Genomic DNA, 18,827 nt, shown 5'->3' with positions numbered 1-18,827 from the left:
ATAAGGGTTCAAAGTAGAAAATGATTGCATATTACGCACAAAAATAAGCTTGAGCTATTGTAACTCAAAGAAACAACGGCCACAATATTAGGCTTCGTTGAGAATTCAAAACCATCAATTAATATTAATTTCCTCAATATAACTTAAACAAGCACTAAACCTTTATTTAAAAGGAAAAAATCAACAAGAGAAGAATAAACAATTGACATTGTATCACATAGATCTAGATCTTGATTCAAGATTTACACACACACACACAACAAAAAAATGAATAAGGAAAAAAAGTCCAAGTTGTTGTCAACGACAGGCATTGATGATGGCCAGGCGAACGCTTTTTTTTTTTTTTTTAATTTTATGTTTTTTCCAGTGGGGGCTAATCTCCATGTTATTTTTCAAATACATACAGGAGATGTCGTGGCATTACATGATCGTTCAATCAGAGAAAAAAAGCTAAACTTTTACGATACATAAAGATAGTAACGTAACGAAGCAGAAGATGGCTTAGAAAATAGCAGGTAAATAGGCTACTGCCCTGGCCTATGGAAGCTGGCCCGAAACAATCACGAAAGTTCTGAAAAGAATCCCTCTTTGAGCTATGTCTCTTGAGGATCAGTCGCCTGATTAGTGGTTAATAAATGCCGTGTACTTGCATCCTAATCACCTTTATATGTCTTTAGACCGCTCAGGCTCTTCAGACTTCTATGGTATAAATAGCCTCTTTCTTAGAAACTTACCTGCCTTTATCATTTGATGGTTTAGAGTATAAATTTAATCAGCACCCACATGAACATTGCAGGCAAAGTCAAAATAGATCAAGTACGAAAAAAGCTACTTTAAAATTAGAATGTCAAGAGCTTCTTGATAGCGCCTAACATGGCAAGTGTATGTATTGTGATAATGTCCTATAAAAATAAAAATGCTATCGATCTCACAAGATAGCTAGTTAATGAAGTTCATCCTGATGAAATATCACTCTTTTAGCACACGAGGGTCAAATTCTCAGAGTAAAACATAACCCTGCTTATGCTACAGATGGAAATTTACAGAAAACATAAAAATTCTGACTTTTAATTGCTAAACTTCGTTTCTATTTGAAAAACAATCTCATGATTGGAATTAAGTAAAAGGACAGGAAAAGAAATATTCCTGTTCATGACATCTTTTTTCACAAACACTTGGCCATTTGTTAGTCTTCCATTCTCATCAATAACAAGTATGGGACGTGGCAACTGCGAAGTTGCAGTATCTCTTCTTCTGTTTCTATCATGTTCCTGTTCATTTTATGGTGATGCAGGAGATACCATTACTCCTTCTCAACCCATCAAAGATCCAGAAGCTATAGTCTCTGCCGGCAATAAGTTCGAACTGGGATTTTTCAGCCCAGTTAATTCAACATATCGATATGTCGGAATATGGTATAGTAATATATCAGTAGCAACTCCAGTACTATGGGTGGCCAACAGAAACAACCCAATCAACGATTCTTCTGGGATGATGACAATATCTGAAGATGGAAATCTTGTGGTTTCGAATGGTCAGGGAGAGGTTCTGTGGTCATCAAATGTTTCAAATGGGTTCAATCAAGCAACTGCACAGCTTACTGATGATGGAAACCTTATCTTGAAAGCTGGACCGAGTGGAAACCTTATATGGAAAAGTTTCCTGCTTCCTACGGATACTTGCTCATCAAAGATGAGACTTAGTGCTAACGCAAGAACAGGGAACAAGACACTGCTAACGTCCTGGAGAAACTCATCTGATCCTTCTGTTGGAAACTTCTCTGCTGGTATCAATCCATTTGGAATTCCTGAGTTCTTCATCTGGTACAATGGTCATCCATTTTGGCGTAGTGGTCCATGGGGTGGCCAGAACTTTATTGGAATACCAGGAATGTCTACTTCTGTCTATCTATTTGGATTTACTCTACAAAATGAAGGAGATGGCACTTTCACTCTGAGTTCAATTCAAGACCCAGCTTACCGTTTAACATATGTTTTGACTTCTCATGGAAGACTTACAGAACAATACTGGGATTATGGGAAGGGAGGTTGGGAGTATAACTGGGAAGCTCCATCAACTGAGTGTGATATTTATGGCAAGTGCGGGCAATTTGGAAGCTGCGATGCACATAATTCACCTATCTGCACATGTTTAAAAGGGTTTGTTGCAAAAAATCAAGATGAATGGAACAAAGGAATCTGGACTAGCGGTTGTGTTAGGATGACATCGTTGCAGTGTGATAGAATACAGAATGGTAGTGAAGTGGGAAAAGAAGATGGGTTTAAGAAGCTGGAGATGATGAAGGTGCCAACCTCTGCCGATTACTGGCCATATCCGTCCTCCGAACAAGAATGCAAAGAGGAGTGCTTGAAGAATTGTTCCTGTGTCGCTTATTCATATTATAACGGTTTTGGCTGTATGGCATGGACAGGAAACTTGATTGATATACAAAAGTTCTCTGAAGGAGGGACAGATCTCAACATTCGCCTGGCGTATACAGAACTTGGTAATTGTTATAATATTTTCTCATTTTCGTTCACTAGTGTTTCGTTTTTCAGGTGTGCATACAAAAAGTTCTGTTATCTGTATGAGGAAACATTGATAAGTTTTTTCATATTTCCATTACATTTTTGCAAAATAACCATCAGTACAATTTTTTGGTTGCAGGTAACAAGAGAAACATGAAAGTAATCATCAGTTTATCAGTGATTGTAGGAGCCATAGCCTTCTTCATCTTTGTGTTTTTTTCTTGGAAATGGATGGCTAAACATAGAGGTAATATGCTACGTCTTATTAGCTTACTGGACTTCTAAACTTTACAATTTTTACAAGTAAAGAAAAACACAATTCACAAATAATAACGATACTTCCACTTGAATTCAGAAAGGAAGTTGATAAGTGAGGAGACCTTGTCGTTCAAAACGAGAGAAGCACAAGAAACAGTTTTTGATGGAAACTCGCCCGAAAACGTCAAGGAAGTTAAACTTGAACCGCTCTTCAAATTACAAATTCTTGAAACTGCTACAGACAACTTTGACATATCCAAGAAGCTTGGGCAGGGCGGCTTTGGTGCAGTATACAGGGTAATTCTTCTGGAACTAAAGGTGATTTATAATTATTTCGAGCAAATAGGTATTTATTGGTTTGATGTGACATTGTAGGGAAAATTGCCAGATGGACAGGAAATAGCTGTGAAAAGACTCTCTAGAACATCTGGTCAAGGGCTTGAAGAGCTCATGAATGAAGTTGTGGTGATTTCAAAACTCCAACACAGGAATCTTGTGAGACTTCTTGGTTGCTGTGTTGAAGGAGAAGAGATGATGTTGGTTTATGAGTACATGCCGAATAAAAGCTTGGATGCATTTCTCTTTGGTTAGAGCTGCTGCCCTCTTTTGTTTAGCTACTACTTTTCTTGACTCATTTTCATTTGCCCTTGTTTTCTCATGATTTTTTCTGGATACAATATGCTTAGATTCACTCAGGAAAGGACAACTAGATTGGGAAAGACGCTTCGACATTATTAACGGGATTTGTCGAGGTCTTCTTTACGTTCACAGAGATTCCAGACTAAGAATTATTCATAGAGATCTGAAGCCAAGTAACATCTTATTGGACCGTGAGCTGAATCCCAAAATTTCAGACTTTGGAATGGCCAGGATTTTTTGTGGCAATGAAGATCAAGTGAATACAACCAGGGTCGTTGGAACCTAGTAAGTATTTTTTTTTTTTTTCATTTTCACTCCTATTACCGTTTTGCTATTTTGAGCTCAGAAACCTGTGATCCTCATGCAGTGGCTATATGTCCCCTGAATATTTAATGAAAGGAAGATTTTCAGAGAAATCAGATGTATTTAGCTTTGGAGTGTTGTTGCTGGAGATTGTAAGCGGAAGAAGGAACTCTAGTTTTTATGACAATGAGCATTCTCTGAGTCTTATAGGATATGTATGTCCGTCCGCCTCCGTGCCTGATATATATTTGCTGCAAATCTCCTTTCAATTTCTGATACTATTAAACTTGCAAACTCTTACTTGTATGATTGTATCAACATTTTCAGGCCTTTAAATTGTGGAAGGAACGTGACATTACAGCTTTAGTCGATCCTGCAATATCAGATCCATGTTTTCAGGTGGAGATATTCCGATGCATACATATTGGTCTGTTGTGTGTGCAAGAATTGGCGAAAGACAGACCGGCAGTGTCTACCATCACTTCCATGCTAAATAGTGAAATTGTGGATCTTCCTCCTCCAAAGAAACCAGCTTTTGTGGAAAGGCAGAGTTCCTTGGATACAGAGTCCATTACACAGAACCGAAAGATAAATTCCATTAACAATGTGACGATTTCTGATGTTAACGGCCGATAGAGTTCAGAACAAGTTTACTTTTCTATTAGATATTAATATAGTTTATCATTGTAGAACATTACATTGCTGGGTATGACTTTTCTATTAGATGTCAGCTCTACGGTCCTTATATTCTACATGCATATTGAAGAAAATATCAGAGGAAAACTCAGAATGGCCGAAATGTTCGAAATGATGGCTTCTGCACCTCCTTTAAGAAATGATGTGTTTTCATTTAGCAAGGAAAAAAAAAAACCCTAAATGAAGCATACTTTAAAACAGTATTGTCTAAAGACAATGTAATCATCTTGGAGCTAGGCGGCACCTTGGAAAGTTTTCTTCAAGGATGAAAACACAACGATTTCTGACTTAGAAATATTAAACAGTTTTTTTTAAAACAATTTACGAGCTCTTGATTAAATAATAATAATAATAATAATAAAAGTCAGTTTATCACAATATAAACAGTTGATATGTTATCATAATAGTTATATAATTATTGAATTTCAAAATATATCGAATAAAACTTTCTTTGCACCTTAGATTTGTAATCTTAAAGTTTGAGAAACCTTATTTAATTTAATTATTGATAGCGGTAGTTAATAGAATATTATAAATAAATTTATTTTTAAAAATTTAAATTTATCATTAGAACCTTATCTTGAATCACATAAGATTAGGTTAATTAAGATAACAGATTAAATGAGGATAATCTAATGTAATTATATAAAGTTTACTATTGTGTATTGTGATGTAGATGCTAGACTATTATGTGATTGAAAGGAAAACCCCAACCTAAAACTATTAAAATAGACTATAATTGGTTTAGAATATAAAATTCAAGGAGATATGTTAGAGACTAGATAAGTTGTTGCATGGATATATCCTATAATAGATGATTAGCATTATATAAATTTAAAGTCTAGCGCTAACTTTCAAATCTCATAAAAGAGTTTTAGAAAAGAAAAAATATCAATTTTTATTTATTATTTTGTGATTTTTTAATTATTAATTTTATATAAATTGTTGAGTTATAAAAGTCAGAATACTTACTCTAATAGAATAATGTTAGTCTATGTATACATGGTTAAATATAATATTTATTATAATTGTGATAATAGCATGTGTGATAAACCATTATACATGTTTATTATAATGTTATATCTAACAGAGATTCTTTTGTTTGGATGTGTAGTGTAAACACAATTTTTTTTTATTTATTTTTATATTTGATTTTCTGACTTGTAGCACACTAATAGAGTAACATAATTTAAACTATGTTTATATATGTTATTGGTATGCTTAGTTATACCTTTATCATGTATGAACCTTGTTATAACATAAATTTTTACCTTTTATTTTTGTATATATTACAAAAACAAACATAAAAATATGTTTTTTCAGTAAATTTAATCATTTTGTTATTTTTATTTAATTTTTATGTATTAAAAAACCATGAAAATAATTAAAAAAACAAATATATATATATATATATATATATAGTTGAGAATGAAATTGGACAAATAATCAAGAATTAAAAGCAAAATTTGAGTTTGAGAATTTCTTAGCCAGTTTCAATTAAAGATGAAATTGAGAAAATAACTTAATTGGATTTAATTTGGATAAGATAAAAAGAAATTGAAAGTGAAATGATGAGTTTAAAATAAATAATGAAGTTAGGAATTAATTAAGAGCTTAATTGAAAAGGAAAATCAAAATTAAAAGTTAAAATGATTAAAATTGTATAATTTTAAGAACCAATGATGAATTTGCAACAAGAAGTTAAAATTTGGAGGTCCAAATTGATTTAATTGGGGACACAATTAAAAAGAAAAATGTAATTCTTTTAAAATTACAGGATTTGAAAAAAAAACAAAGACTAATTTGAAAAAGATCAATTTAAGGATTAATTTGAAGAAATCAAAGATTTAAAGCCCTCATTGAACAAAGTTCATGAAATTTAAAAGTCAATAACTGAAATGAAAAGGAGAAATTATTCGAGAGATCGGTTGCACTTCGTTTCAGTACTTTTTGTTTACAATTAGTTCAATCCAGCCCAATTTAGTTCAATAATTTTATCAAATTAATTCGATTTAGTCTCTAATTAATTCATGAGGCAACCTTCCCCCTCCTCTTCAACCTTCCCCTAATAAACCCTCATCCTCCTCCCCTCACAAAATCAACCACCACAGCAGCCTGCGTCTCTTCACACAGGTCCTTTTCCACACAACCTGTAATAAGCCCAAGAAAAACCCACCAAAGTCAACCCATTCCAGCCTTCATCTTCTTCTCCGACCCAAACCCACGGCCATAAATCACCATCTTCAACCTCCTTACCATACCAGCCACCATCTCTGACAGTCATCGTCGATCGACCACCATTCTCTACTGGCTTCCTACTTGCCCAATCTCCACTCTTCATGGTGTTTCTCTCACCACAGCCTCGGCCACAACAATAGCAAAGTCTGGAGTCCACTCTCGGTCACCACCAACGACAACCACCTCTCTGCTCCACCATAGCAATGACGAGCCCTACACCAGCAGCAAACGGCAGCATCTCCTCCACGGCCAGATATTCACGGCGACCATCACATCACCCTCTCAGTTTCGCCCATAACGCCAGCGAGGAGGAGACACCCAAGAGAAGAATGTGGGCTACGAACTGATTTCGTGTCTTTTAAGTATTTGCACGTATATTTAAAAGGGAGTGTGGGTACACACACAAAAACAATTTCAGGAAGCTTAATTGACTAGCGCGCGAATGCACGCGTAACACGTGTTCCAATCATATTTTGCTAGCAACTTTTGGTGTTTTGTACTCGAAAAGTCAATCTTAAACCCTCAAATTATGATTCTTGGTATTTCTGTATTTAACTTTGTGTATATCAGTACTGGCACACTTCATTGATGTTTTGTATGGATTTTTTTTTAATAAAAATCTCATAAAAAAATAATTGTAAATGAGAAAAAGCCCTAAATAAAAAAAAATACAAAATATTATTTTTTTAATATTATTTGTTATTTAATATTTTGAGCATTAGTTATAATAATTTGGACTCGATTAATGTAATCCCATCAAAATCTATTAAAATCTATTGAGATAGGATAATAAATAATAATCACTCGATCTATCTTAAGAAAATTACAATTAAAAATAAAAGGGTCAAAACCCAATCTTATATTTACCATCCTGTTCCATGTCCTTTTTAAAAATAATTTAGATGACAACTTTTTTATAGAGGATAAATGACAATTTTTTTTTTATGAATAATCAAAATCAAAAGTTTTCTTTTAAAATGAACTGATGTCAAGATTTTTTTTTTCGAATAATCAAATCATTACGAATAATCAAACCAATGAGTCTTGTATTTTTAGAAATCAAAGTCAAGATTTTTTATCTAATAATGAGGGAAAAAAATGAACTAAAAAAGATTAAGATAATTAAGTGCAATAAAAAAGATAATTTTAGGAGAACAAATAGTAAAGGTTATTTTTTTTTTGTAAGAAAGGATGCACTAAGGGTGACATTGTTTTTTTATTAAGTATAGCTAATTTCTTGCTTGAATCTTTGAAATTAATGCTAATTTTAAATATTCTTAATTCTTTCTAATTACAAGATGGTGACTGTTACTTTTTCTTGATATGCACCGTCCCATTTCTTCTTCTTTTTTTAGGGGGGGGTTAGAACTTGACCTGTTATTATATGTTTACTTTTATTTATTTATTTATTAAGTTGTGAAAAACTCAAATTTTATTGATTCAATTTTTTTTAGATAGATTTGTATGCTAGGGTTTGTTCGAGATTCAAGAGAAATTGAATTTTGTTGTCATTTGATGAAATTAAGTTTTTTTTTTTTACTTAGGTATGTTAGAGTTGAAGAAATTATGATTATTTTGTATTTTATCAATCTTTAGTGTGAAGTTGGAAATTTTGAAAAAATTAAATATTTTTAAAATTGATAAAATCAATATTATTTTATGTAGGTTTAATAATCATTGGATGATTGTTCTTGGAATTATCAAATTCATCCAAAGGATTGTATAGGTAGGATTATCTTTAAAAAGATGAGGGTTTTTATTAATTTCATACCTTTTAAACTGAAGAATATTAGTGCAAATGAAATTAGATGTCCATGTGTGAAGTATAAGAATAAAAAGTTTTATTATAAAGATGTTAGGATGATGCATCTACTTGAAAAAATAATTGTTGAGGAATACTTATATTGGTATGCACATAGAAAACCCTATATTTTCTCACAAAACCATGTTAGAAAAGAAGGTTGGTTCAAATTCTAGTTCTAACTACATATACGAGTTTGTGGATGATAATAGTAATCCTTGTAGTAGTATGACAATGGATGTAATGTGAATGAATCATATTTATTCAGGTGAAGGATTATGTAATATTCAAGTTTCTTGAATTTTTTAAAGATTTTAATGAATTATGTTAGAAAGGATGATTGACTCAACTTCTAGTTTTAGCAATATATATGGATTTGCGAATAATAATAGTAATTCTTATAGGGGTATGATGATGGACGCAATATGAATGAATCATGTTTATTTTTTGTGAAAGTTTATGTAATAATATCCCTTTAGATGAAGAATCAAATGTAGATAAGTCAGGTTTCTTGAACTTTTAAAAGATTATAATGAACCATTATAGGATGAGTGCGCAACTCACAACAAATTATCAGTCATTGCATCAGTCTTTACCTTCAAGTCGTATTATAAGTTGAGTATAATAGCATTATTAAATGAGTTAAAAGCATGTTACTTAAAAGAATATAGTATGAAAAAGAACTTTTATGATGTAAATCCATGATGAAACTTTTTGGTATAGGATATTATAAAACTGATATGTAACCAAACTTTTGCACGTTTTACTATGGTGAATATGTAAGTTTTATCGAATTTTTTTAAAATAGTTGAGGCGTTAGTTGTCATTTTTTTAATTCTTTTAATTATAATTGATTTTTTTTATAAGAAACATATATCGCTGTAATGTTTGAAAATATGAATAAAACACTTTAATTCATCCTCCTTACGATCATCAGTTATGGTTATAGGCTAGAACAATTGACTAACCTGATAGGAATCAGGTTTATACTATTTCAACTCTAGGAACATAACAGTTCCAAGCCAATCGATGCTAGAATTTGAAGCAAGAGTCCTAGAACAGGTCGAGAAGCAAGTGAACAAATTAGAATAAGAAATAAAAAGCATATTAGAAAAAGAAAATGGGCAGAATTGGGAGAAAATGATAGAATTTATGGCTTTACATAATCCTGTTCCTCCTTCTAGTCCTTTTGGCCTAGGATTCCTCCCTCCACCTCCATCATTTGTGTAATAATGTATTTATTATTGTAAAATTATTTTTAATGTATATGGAATTTAATAAAATTGATAATGTTTGATTTTATTATGATTTTTGTTATTTTTTTAAATAACAATTACATAACTAAAAAAATACTAAACTTTGATGGAATCACCAATAATTATTTTTGTTTGTCAATGACACTGTTGGAAATATAGAAAAATATTTCATTGGCAATTTAGTTGCTGATGAAATGGCTAATTGAAGCTGGTCAATGCTTTTTTCTTTTTGGCATATATAAATTAACAACAAAAATGCTGACAAATAATAAATTCTTGATAAAAAATATTTTAATGATAAGTTTTTGTCGGAAAATCTGTTGGCAATGTAAATAGCAAATGTAATACTGTTTACTTGTCAAAGGAATATACCGTAAGGCCTCGTTTGTTTGCTGAAAATTAGTATTTTTTTAGAAAGTAAATGGTGAGAAAGTGAATTATTTTCTGATGTTTGGTAGTGTAATGAAAAATAAATTGGAAAACACTTTCTAGTGTTTGGTTATGTCATGAAAAATGAGTTGAAAAATAACTTATTAATATTTTATTTTTCTCAAGTTTATTAAAATAATGAGGAACAAATCTTACAAATTAAAAAGTTGAATGAGAATGAAATTGAAAAAAAATATAATTTCATAAATTATCTCAAATAAAATAAATAATAATCAAAATAATAGAGATCAAATCTAAAAAATAAAAAAATAAAAGATGAAGAAATTAAAATAATAATAATTAACATTTCATAAATTATTTCAAATAAAATAAGTAACAATTAAAAGAATGAGGACCAAATTTGATACATAAAAAATTTCAATAAAAAAATGATAAGGAAAAAAAATAACAATTATAAAAATAAGGACCAAAGTTAATATAAAAATTAAATTTTAAGAGATAAAATTGAAAAATAAATATTCAAAACAAAATATATATAGCAATTAAAAGTTTAAAGACCAAATTTGATATAATCAGTAAATAATATGACATTTCTAAATTTTTCACAACTTTCAGAAATTGTTTTCCGTCTAAATTTTTTTAAAAAACACTTTTCTAAAAATCAAGCTAAATTTTCCTTTGACTAGAAAGTTTTTTTCATTGACTAACTTTTCTAATGACAAACAAATACAAAAAAATTTAGAAAATGATTTCCTGAAAAATAAATTCCAGAAAATAAACATATTATAAGTGTTTTCTAATTATCTGTGGCGTGTGCTGGTCACGCGCTCAAATTCGGTTGGTGACAATTTTCTTTCACTGTTAAACAATTAGATTGGAAAAGGCGCTTCTAAATTGTCCAAATAATTTGTCGAGGTCCTGTTTACCTTCATAGACTCGTAGAGATTCTAGACTGAGAATCATTCATAGGGATCTGAAGCCTGCAAGTAACATCTTGTCGGATGACCAGATGAATCAAAAAATTTCAGACATCGGAATGGCCAATCTCTTTGGTGGCAGAGAAGATCAAGTGAATGCTACTAGGGTTGCAAGTAGACTTTTCTTTCCTATGTTTTACTGTATTCAAGCATCAATATGGTTTGAGCTAAAAAAACTGTGGATCTTATGCTGTGGTTTATATGTCCCCTGAATTTTTAAGGGAAGTCAAAGGTTTTTAGCTTTTGATGCAGGAAAAAAAGTCGATTGCTACAATAACTGGCTGAAGTCTGAAGGGCCACATGAGGTCTAATAAAAAGAATTCAACTATGCCATATATCAGTTGATGGTTTAGAGTATAAATTTAATCATCGCCCACATAAATATTGCAGGCAAATTCAAAATAGACAAAGTACGAATAAAGCAACTTTAAAATAAGAATGTCAAGAGCTTCTTGATAGCGCCTAACAGGAGCATGTCAATCATGGTGAGGCAAGTGTATGTTTTGTGATAATATCCTATAAAAATAAAAATTCTATCGATCTCACAAGCTAGTTGATGAGGTTCATCCTGATGAAACATCACTATTTTAGCACAAGAGGGTCAAAATCTCAGAGTAAAACATAACCCTGCCTATGTAATACAGCAGTTTAGTTAAACATTCTTTATAGATGGATATTTACAGAAAACATTAGAATTTGACTTCTAATTGCTAAACTTTGTATTTGAAAAATAACTTCATGATTCGAATTAAAAGGACAGGAAGAGAAATATTCTTCTTCGTGACATTCTTTCTCTGAACAGTCAATAAGCCATTTGTAAATCTTCCATTCTCATCAATAACAAGTATGGGACTTGGCAACTGCGAACTTGCAGTAGCTCTTCTTCTGTTTCTATCATGTACCTGTTCAGTTTATGGTGATGCAGGAGATACCATAACAACTTCTCAACCCATCAAAGATCCGGAAGCTATAAAGTCTGCCGGAAAAATGTTTCAACTGGGATTTTTCAGCCCAGTTAATTCAACATATCGATATGTCGGAATATGGTATAGTAATATATCAGCATCAACTCCAGTACTATGGGTGGCCAACCGAAACAAGCCAATCAACGATTCTTCTGGGATGATGACAATATCAGAAGATGGAAATCTTGTGGTTTTGAATGGTCAGGGAGAGGTTCTGTGGTCATCAAATGTTTCAATAGGGTCCAATCAGTCAACTGCACAGCTTACTGATGATGGAAACCTTGTCTTGAAAGCTGGACCGAATGGAAACCTTGTATGGCAAAGTTTCCAGCAGCCTACGGATACTTACTTATCAAAGATGACATTTACTGCTAACGCAAGAACAGGGATCAAGACACTGCTAATGTCATGGACAAGCTCATCTGATCCTTCAGTTGGAAACTACTCTGCTGGTATCAATCCATTAGGAATTCCTGAGTTATTCATCTGGTACAATGGTCATCCATTTTGGCGTAGTGGTCCATGGGGTGGTGCGAAGTTTATCGGAATACCAGGAATGTATACTTCTGTGTATTCAGATGGATTTAGTCTAAAAAGGGAAGGAGATGGCACTTTCACTCTGAGTTCAAATGAAGACCCAGCTTCTCAATTAACGTTTGTTTTGACTTCTGATGGAAAACTTACAGAATACTGGGATTATGGGAAGGGAGGTTTGACGTATGACTGGGAAGCTCCATCAACTGAGTGTGATATTTATGGCAAGTGCGGGTCATTTGGAAGCTGCGATGAACAGAATTCACCTATCTGCAGATGCTTAAAAGGGTTTGTTCCAAAAAATCAAGATGAATGGAAGAAAGGAATTTGGACTAGCGGTTGTGTTAGGATGACATCGTTGCAGTGTGATAGAATAAAGAATGGTAGTGAAGTGGGTAAAGAAGATGGATTTATGAAGCTAGAGATGATGAAGGTGCCAACCTTTGCCGAGTACTGGTCATATCCGTCCTCCGAACAAGAATGCAAAGATGAGTGCTTGAAGAATTGTTCCTGTGTCGCTTATTCATTTTATAATGGTAATATGTGTATGGCATGGACAGGAAACTTGATTGATATACAAAAGTTTTCTGAAGGAGGGACAGATCTCAACATTCGCCTGGCGTATACAGAACTTGGTAATTGTTATAACATTTTCTAATTTTCATTCACTAGTGTTTAGTTTTTCAGGAATGCACAACCCTGTTTACGTAATGTAACAGTGTGGTAAAACATTCTTTATGTATGGAAATTAACAGAAAACATTTAAGTTTCTGACTTTTAATTGTCAACCATGGTTTCTCTTTGAAAAACAATCTCTTGATTGGAATTAAGAAAAAGGACAGGAGGAGAAATATTCTTGTCCTGGAATCCTTTCTCTGAACAGTCTTTTAGCCATTTATTAGTCTTCCATTCTCATCAATAACAAGTATGGGACTTGGCAACTGCGAACTTGCATTAGCTCTTCTTCTGTTTCTCTCATTTTCCTGTTCATTTTATGGTGATGCAGGAGATACCATAACTACTTCTCAACCCATCAAAGACCCGGAAGCTATAGAGTCTGCCGGAAAAATGTTTCAACTGGGATTTTTCAGCCCAGTTAATTCAACATATCGATATGTCGGAATATGGTATAGTAATGATGACTATATCTGAAGATGGAAATCTTGTGGTTTTGAATGGTCAGGGAGAGGTTCTTTGGTCATCAAATGTTTCAAATGGTTTCAATCAGTCAACTGCACAGCTTACTGATGATGGAAACCTTGTCTTGAAAGCTGGACCGAATGGAAACCTTGTATGGCAAAGTTTCCAGCAGCCTACGGATACTTACTTATCAAAGATGACACTTACTGCTAACGCAAGAACAGGGATCAAGACACTGCTAATGTCATGGACAAGCTCATCTGATCCTTCAGTTGGAAACTTCTCTGCTGGTGTCAATCCATTAGGAATTCCTGAGTTCTTCATCTGGTACAATGGTCATCCATTTTGGCGTAGTGGTCCATGGGGTGGCCAGAACTTTACTGGAAAACCAGGAATGTCTACTTCTGTGTATCTAAGTGGATTTACTCCACAAGATGAAGGAGATGGCACTTTCACTCTGAGTTCAATTCAAGACCCAGCTTTCCGATTAACGTATGTTTTGACTTCTGATGGAAAACTTACAGAGCAATACTGGGATTATGGGAAGGGAGGTTGGAAGTATGACTGGGAAGCTCCATCCACTGAGTGTGATATTTATGGCAAGTGCGGGCCATTTGGAAGCTGCGATGCACAGAATTCACCAATCTGCACATGTTTAAAAGGGTTTGTTGCAAAAAATCAAGATGAATGGAACAGAGGAATTTGGACTAGCGGTTGTGTTAGGATGACATCGTTGCAGTGTGATAGAATACACAATGGTAGTGAAGTGGGAAATGAAGATGGGTTTATGAAGCTAGAGATGATGAAGGTGCCAACCTTTGCCGAGTACCGGCCATATCCGTCCTCCGAACAAGAATGCAAAGATGAGTGCTTGAAGAATTGTTCCTGTGTCGCTTGTTCATATTATAATGGTTTTGGCTGTATGGCATGGACAGGAAACTTGATTGATGTACAAAAGTTCTCTGAAGGAGGAACAGATCTCAACATTCGCCTGGGGAATACAGAACATGGTAATTATTCTAATTTTTTCTAATTGTCATTCACTATTGTTTCGTTTTTCAGGTATGCATAACTAGTGTACAAGTTATGTATCTGTATGAGCAAACATTGATAAGTTTTTTCATATTTCCATTACATTTTTGCAAAATAACCATCAGTACAATTTTTTAGTTGCAGATAACAAGAGAAACATGAAAGTAATCATCAGTATGTCAGTGATTGTAGGAGCCATTGCCACCTTCATCTGTGTGTTTTTTTCTTGGAAATGGATGGCTACACATAGAGGTAATATGCTACGTCTTATTAGCTTACTGGACTTCTAAACTTTACAATTTTTACAAGCAAAGAAAAACACAATTCACAAATAATAACGATACTTCCACTTGAATTCAGAAAGGAAGTTGACAAGTGACGAGACCTTATCGTTCAAAACGAGAGAAGCACAAGAAACAGTTTTTGATGGAAACTTGCCCGAAAACGTCAGGCAAGTTAAACTGGAACCACTCTTCAAATTACAAATTCTTGAAACTGCTACAAACAACTTTGACATATCGAAGAAGCTTGGGCAGGGCGGCTTTGGTGCAGTATACAGGGTAATACTTCTGGAACTAAAGGTTCTTTATAGTTATTTAGAGCAAAAAGGTATTTATTGGTTTGATGTGACATTGTAGGGAAAATTACCAGATGGGCAGGAAATAGCTGTAAAAAGACTTTCTAAAACATCTGGTCAAGGGCTCGAAGAGTTTATGAATGAAGTTGCAGTGATTTCTAAACTCCAACATAGGAATCTTGTGAGACTTCTTGGTTGCTGTGTTGAAGGAGAAGAGATGATGTTGGTTTATGAGTACATGCCGAATAAAAGCTTGGATGCCTTTCTCTTTGGTTAGGGCTACAGCTCTTTTTTGTTTAGCTACTACTTTTCTGGACTCATTTTCAATTTCACAGATCATTAGTTTCAAGCAGGAGAAGCAGATTGCTACTTTTCTTGACTCATTTTCTTTTGACCTTGTTTTCTCATGATTTTTTCTGGATACAATATCCTTAGATTCACTCAGGAAAGGACAGCTAGATTGGGAAAGACGCTTCGACATTATTAACGGGATTTGTCGAGGTCTTCTTTACCTTCACAGAGATTCTAGACTAAGAATTATTCATAGAGATCTGAAGCCAAGTAACATCTTATTGGACCACGAGCTGAATCCAAAAATTTCAGACTTCGGATTAGCCAGGATTTCTGGCGGCAATGAAGTGAATACTACCAGGGTTGTTGGAACCTTGTAAGTAGTGTTTTTCTTCTTTTTTTCTTCTCCATTTTCACTCTTATTACTGTTTCTCTAATTTGAGCTCAGAAAGCTGTTGTGCTTATGCAGTGGCTTTATGTCCCCTGAATATTTAATGGAAGGAAGATTTTCAGAGAAATCAGATGTGTTTAGCTTTGGAGTGTTGTTGCTGGAGATTGTGAGCGGAAGAAAGAACGCTCATTTTTATAGCGATGAGCATGCTTTGAGTCTTATAGGATTTGTATGTCTGTCCGGCACACTGCCTGAGATATATTTGGAAAGCTCCTTTCAATTTCTGATTTTATTAATCTGGCAAACTCTTACTTGTATGATTGTATCAACATTTTCAGGCTTGGAAACTGTGGAATGAAGGTGACATTGCAGCTTTGGTCGATCCTGCAATACCAGATCCATGTTTTCAGGTGGAGATATTCCGATGCATACATATTGGTCTGTTGTGTGTGCAGGAATTGGCAAAAGATAGACCGGCCGTGTCAACTATCATTTCCATGCTAAATAGTGAAATTGTGGATCTTCCTTCTCCAAAGAAACCAGCATTTGTTGAAAGGCTTCCTTGGGTACAGAGGCCACTACTCAGAGCCAAAAGATAAATTCCATTAACAATGTGACAATTTCTGATCTTAAAGGCCGATAGAGTTCAGAACATGTTTACGTTTTCTGTTTGATCATTGTTAAATGTTATATAACATTACATTGCTTGGTATGACTTAATCAGACTGCTATCAGGCTGTCAGTTTTGTGGTATTTTTATTCTACTGTCCTCTTCACATGTTTTTAATTTTTTTATTGCTTTTACTTTCAAAGCAATCTAATAATTTATCCTAGTCTATGATATCAATAATCTAATATGTTCAAGGGCTTCTTTCACATCTACCTTGAAAGGTTTTGAGGGTGTCATCCAGTTTTAGAGTGCTGCGAGTAGAAATATTGAAGTCTCTAGGGACTCTAATTTAGCTCAAGTAATTAAAGTTCAAAGTTCAAACATATCTTGGCTACCTCCCTTTATGTTTCTTAAATCCGTGAAGGATGATATTGGAATTCCTAAAAAAAATTAGGGTTTTAAGAATTCCTTTTGGTGGATGATCTAAGATTGCTAATGATAAAATTTTAGCAAAATGAGAAGTGGTTTCATTGATTAAAAAAAAAAAAAAAAGGTAGTATTTTGGTTATGCACTTTACGGAGAGGAAAGCTCCCAATGGCCGTTTCATGCATCCTAATGCTGCCATTGACATAATTACATCAAATATCCTGAAACTAAATTGTCTCGACAAGCAATACTTTTAAACTGGGATTTTTCAGCCCCGTTAATTCCTCAAAACGCTGTGTTGGAATATGGTACAGCAATGTTTCTGCAAAAAATCACGGGCTACATAGTATATAAATAATTAGAGTCTGAAATTAATGTTGAGATAAAAGGAAAAGATAGTTAGAAAAGTCAAATTTCCGAAATTAATGTTGAGATTAAGGTCTTTAGAATGGATTTTAACCTCATAAACAACCTCGGACGCGCGCCTTGCCTTTGGTCTAGAACAGTATGTGCCTCTACATAAGCTTTGTGATTTGAGGTAATCGGGTACCTGAATCAAAATCTATGGCCCTCTAAAGGACCAGTGCGCGTTTGCCATTTCAAGCCATCTTTTGGGCTTTTGTCTGTCAATTTTATCCATAAACTCATCAACTAGACATCTCGGATTAGTTACTTGCAAGGAACTCGTCCTTCAATCAATATCATGATATAATGACTTATTAGTTGGGTACGGAGTACCTGTTGGATTAAGTGAATTAGTTTATTGGTCGAGTCGGTAAAATACTTTCCCTTATCACTTTAGGTTTTTTTTTTTTGGTTAGTTTAATCATTTGATTATTTAGAATTTTATACCTATAAATAAACTTGTAATCAAAACATGAGAAAAGTATGTAGAAAAGCTTACAGAGTTATCTTTGAGAAAACACTTCACACAAAAACAGCTTCCCTCTCAAATTTTTCTTCTTCTTTATTTTTGTTTTTTAAGATTTTCTCCTACCACACCTAAAGTTTCTTCCAACAAATGATACCAAAGCTTGTTTTTTTATTGTTTGACATGGCTAATATAATCTTCCTACTTCAATGTCCTCATTTGATAAATTATGAAATTTGATGTATTCATGTGAAAGTGAGAGACCATGCAAAAGGTGCGAAAAAAGAATCAAAAAGTACTCACAATCATCCACCAATATCTAGATGATGTCAATTTTAAGATAGTAGCTAATGCAACCACTATCAAGTAGGTATGAGAAACCTTGCAATAATCAAGTCAAGGAGCTGGCAATATTAGATAGGTATGCCTACAAAAGTTACGAGGTGACTTTGAAAAGCTATATATGTTTGAATGAGAGAGCATTTTAGATTACTTTGCTAGAGTTTTGACCATGTACAATCAAATAAAGAGATATGGGGAGAAGATGAAGTAAACATGTGTGGTGGAAAAGATTCTATGCTCACTGCAAAAAAAAGTTTCATTATATGGTGGTCGTGATAGAGGAGCCACATAACATGGATTTTATTATAATTCACGATAGAGTTTTGACCATATACAATCAAATAAAGAGATATGGAGAGAAGATGAAGCAAACATTTATGGTAGAAAAGATTATATGCTCACTACAAAAAAAAAAAGTTCCATTACATGGTGGTCGCGACAGAGGAGTCACATAATATGGATTTTATTACAATTCAAGGACTCATGAGAAAACTACAAGCTCTTGAAGAAAGTGTAAACCCCGGTTGAAAATTAGGCAGAAAAGCAATCTAAGTGCTTATA

The 18,827-nt window shown here is 33.6% G+C and overlaps 1 protein-coding gene and 1 pseudogene across 1 annotated transcript; both read left to right on the top strand.

Annotated features, from left to right (window-relative positions):
- Positions 1-1,215: 1,215 nt before the first annotated feature.
- Positions 1,216-4,469, top strand: LOC133703645 (G-type lectin S-receptor-like serine/threonine-protein kinase At1g11330). Its single transcript, XM_062128259.1, has 7 exons — positions 1,216-2,506; positions 2,668-2,775; positions 2,884-3,083; positions 3,162-3,372; positions 3,473-3,710; positions 3,793-3,943; positions 4,056-4,469. The coding sequence occupies exons 1-7, from the start codon at positions 1,216-1,218 to the stop codon at positions 4,362-4,364; spliced, it is 2,508 nt and encodes an 835-aa protein (XP_061984243.1). The 3' UTR covers positions 4,365-4,469.
- A 7,403-nt stretch (positions 4,470-11,872) lies between these two features.
- On the top strand, positions 11,873-16,769 carry LOC133703316 (G-type lectin S-receptor-like serine/threonine-protein kinase At1g11330; annotated as a pseudogene).
- Positions 16,770-18,827: the final 2,058 nt, after the last annotated feature.

This window comes from Populus nigra, chromosome 9 (genome assembly GCF_951802175.1).
Source record: "Populus nigra chromosome 9, ddPopNigr1.1, whole genome shotgun sequence".
Classification (NCBI taxonomy): domain Eukaryota; kingdom Viridiplantae; phylum Streptophyta; class Magnoliopsida; order Malpighiales; family Salicaceae; genus Populus; species Populus nigra.
Note: the sequence above shows the minus strand (reverse complement) of the source record. Positions and strands in the feature narration are given on the sequence as shown.

What these genes read in the sequence shown, in the direction of transcription:
- LOC133703645 (XM_062128259.1), top strand. Translation starts at nt 1,216, where the DNA reads ATGGGACGTGGCAACTGCGAAGTTGCAGTATCTCTTCTTCTGTTTCTA. An exon ending in ATGGATGGCTAAACATAGAG is followed by an intron (nt 2,776 to 2,883) that starts GTAATATGCTAC and finishes ACTTGAATTCAG; the next exon opens with AAAGGAAGTTGATAAGTGAG. An exon ending in ACCAGGGTCGTTGGAACCTA is followed by an intron (nt 3,711 to 3,792) that starts GTAAGTATTTTT and finishes ATCCTCATGCAG; the next exon opens with TGGCTATATGTCCCCTGAAT.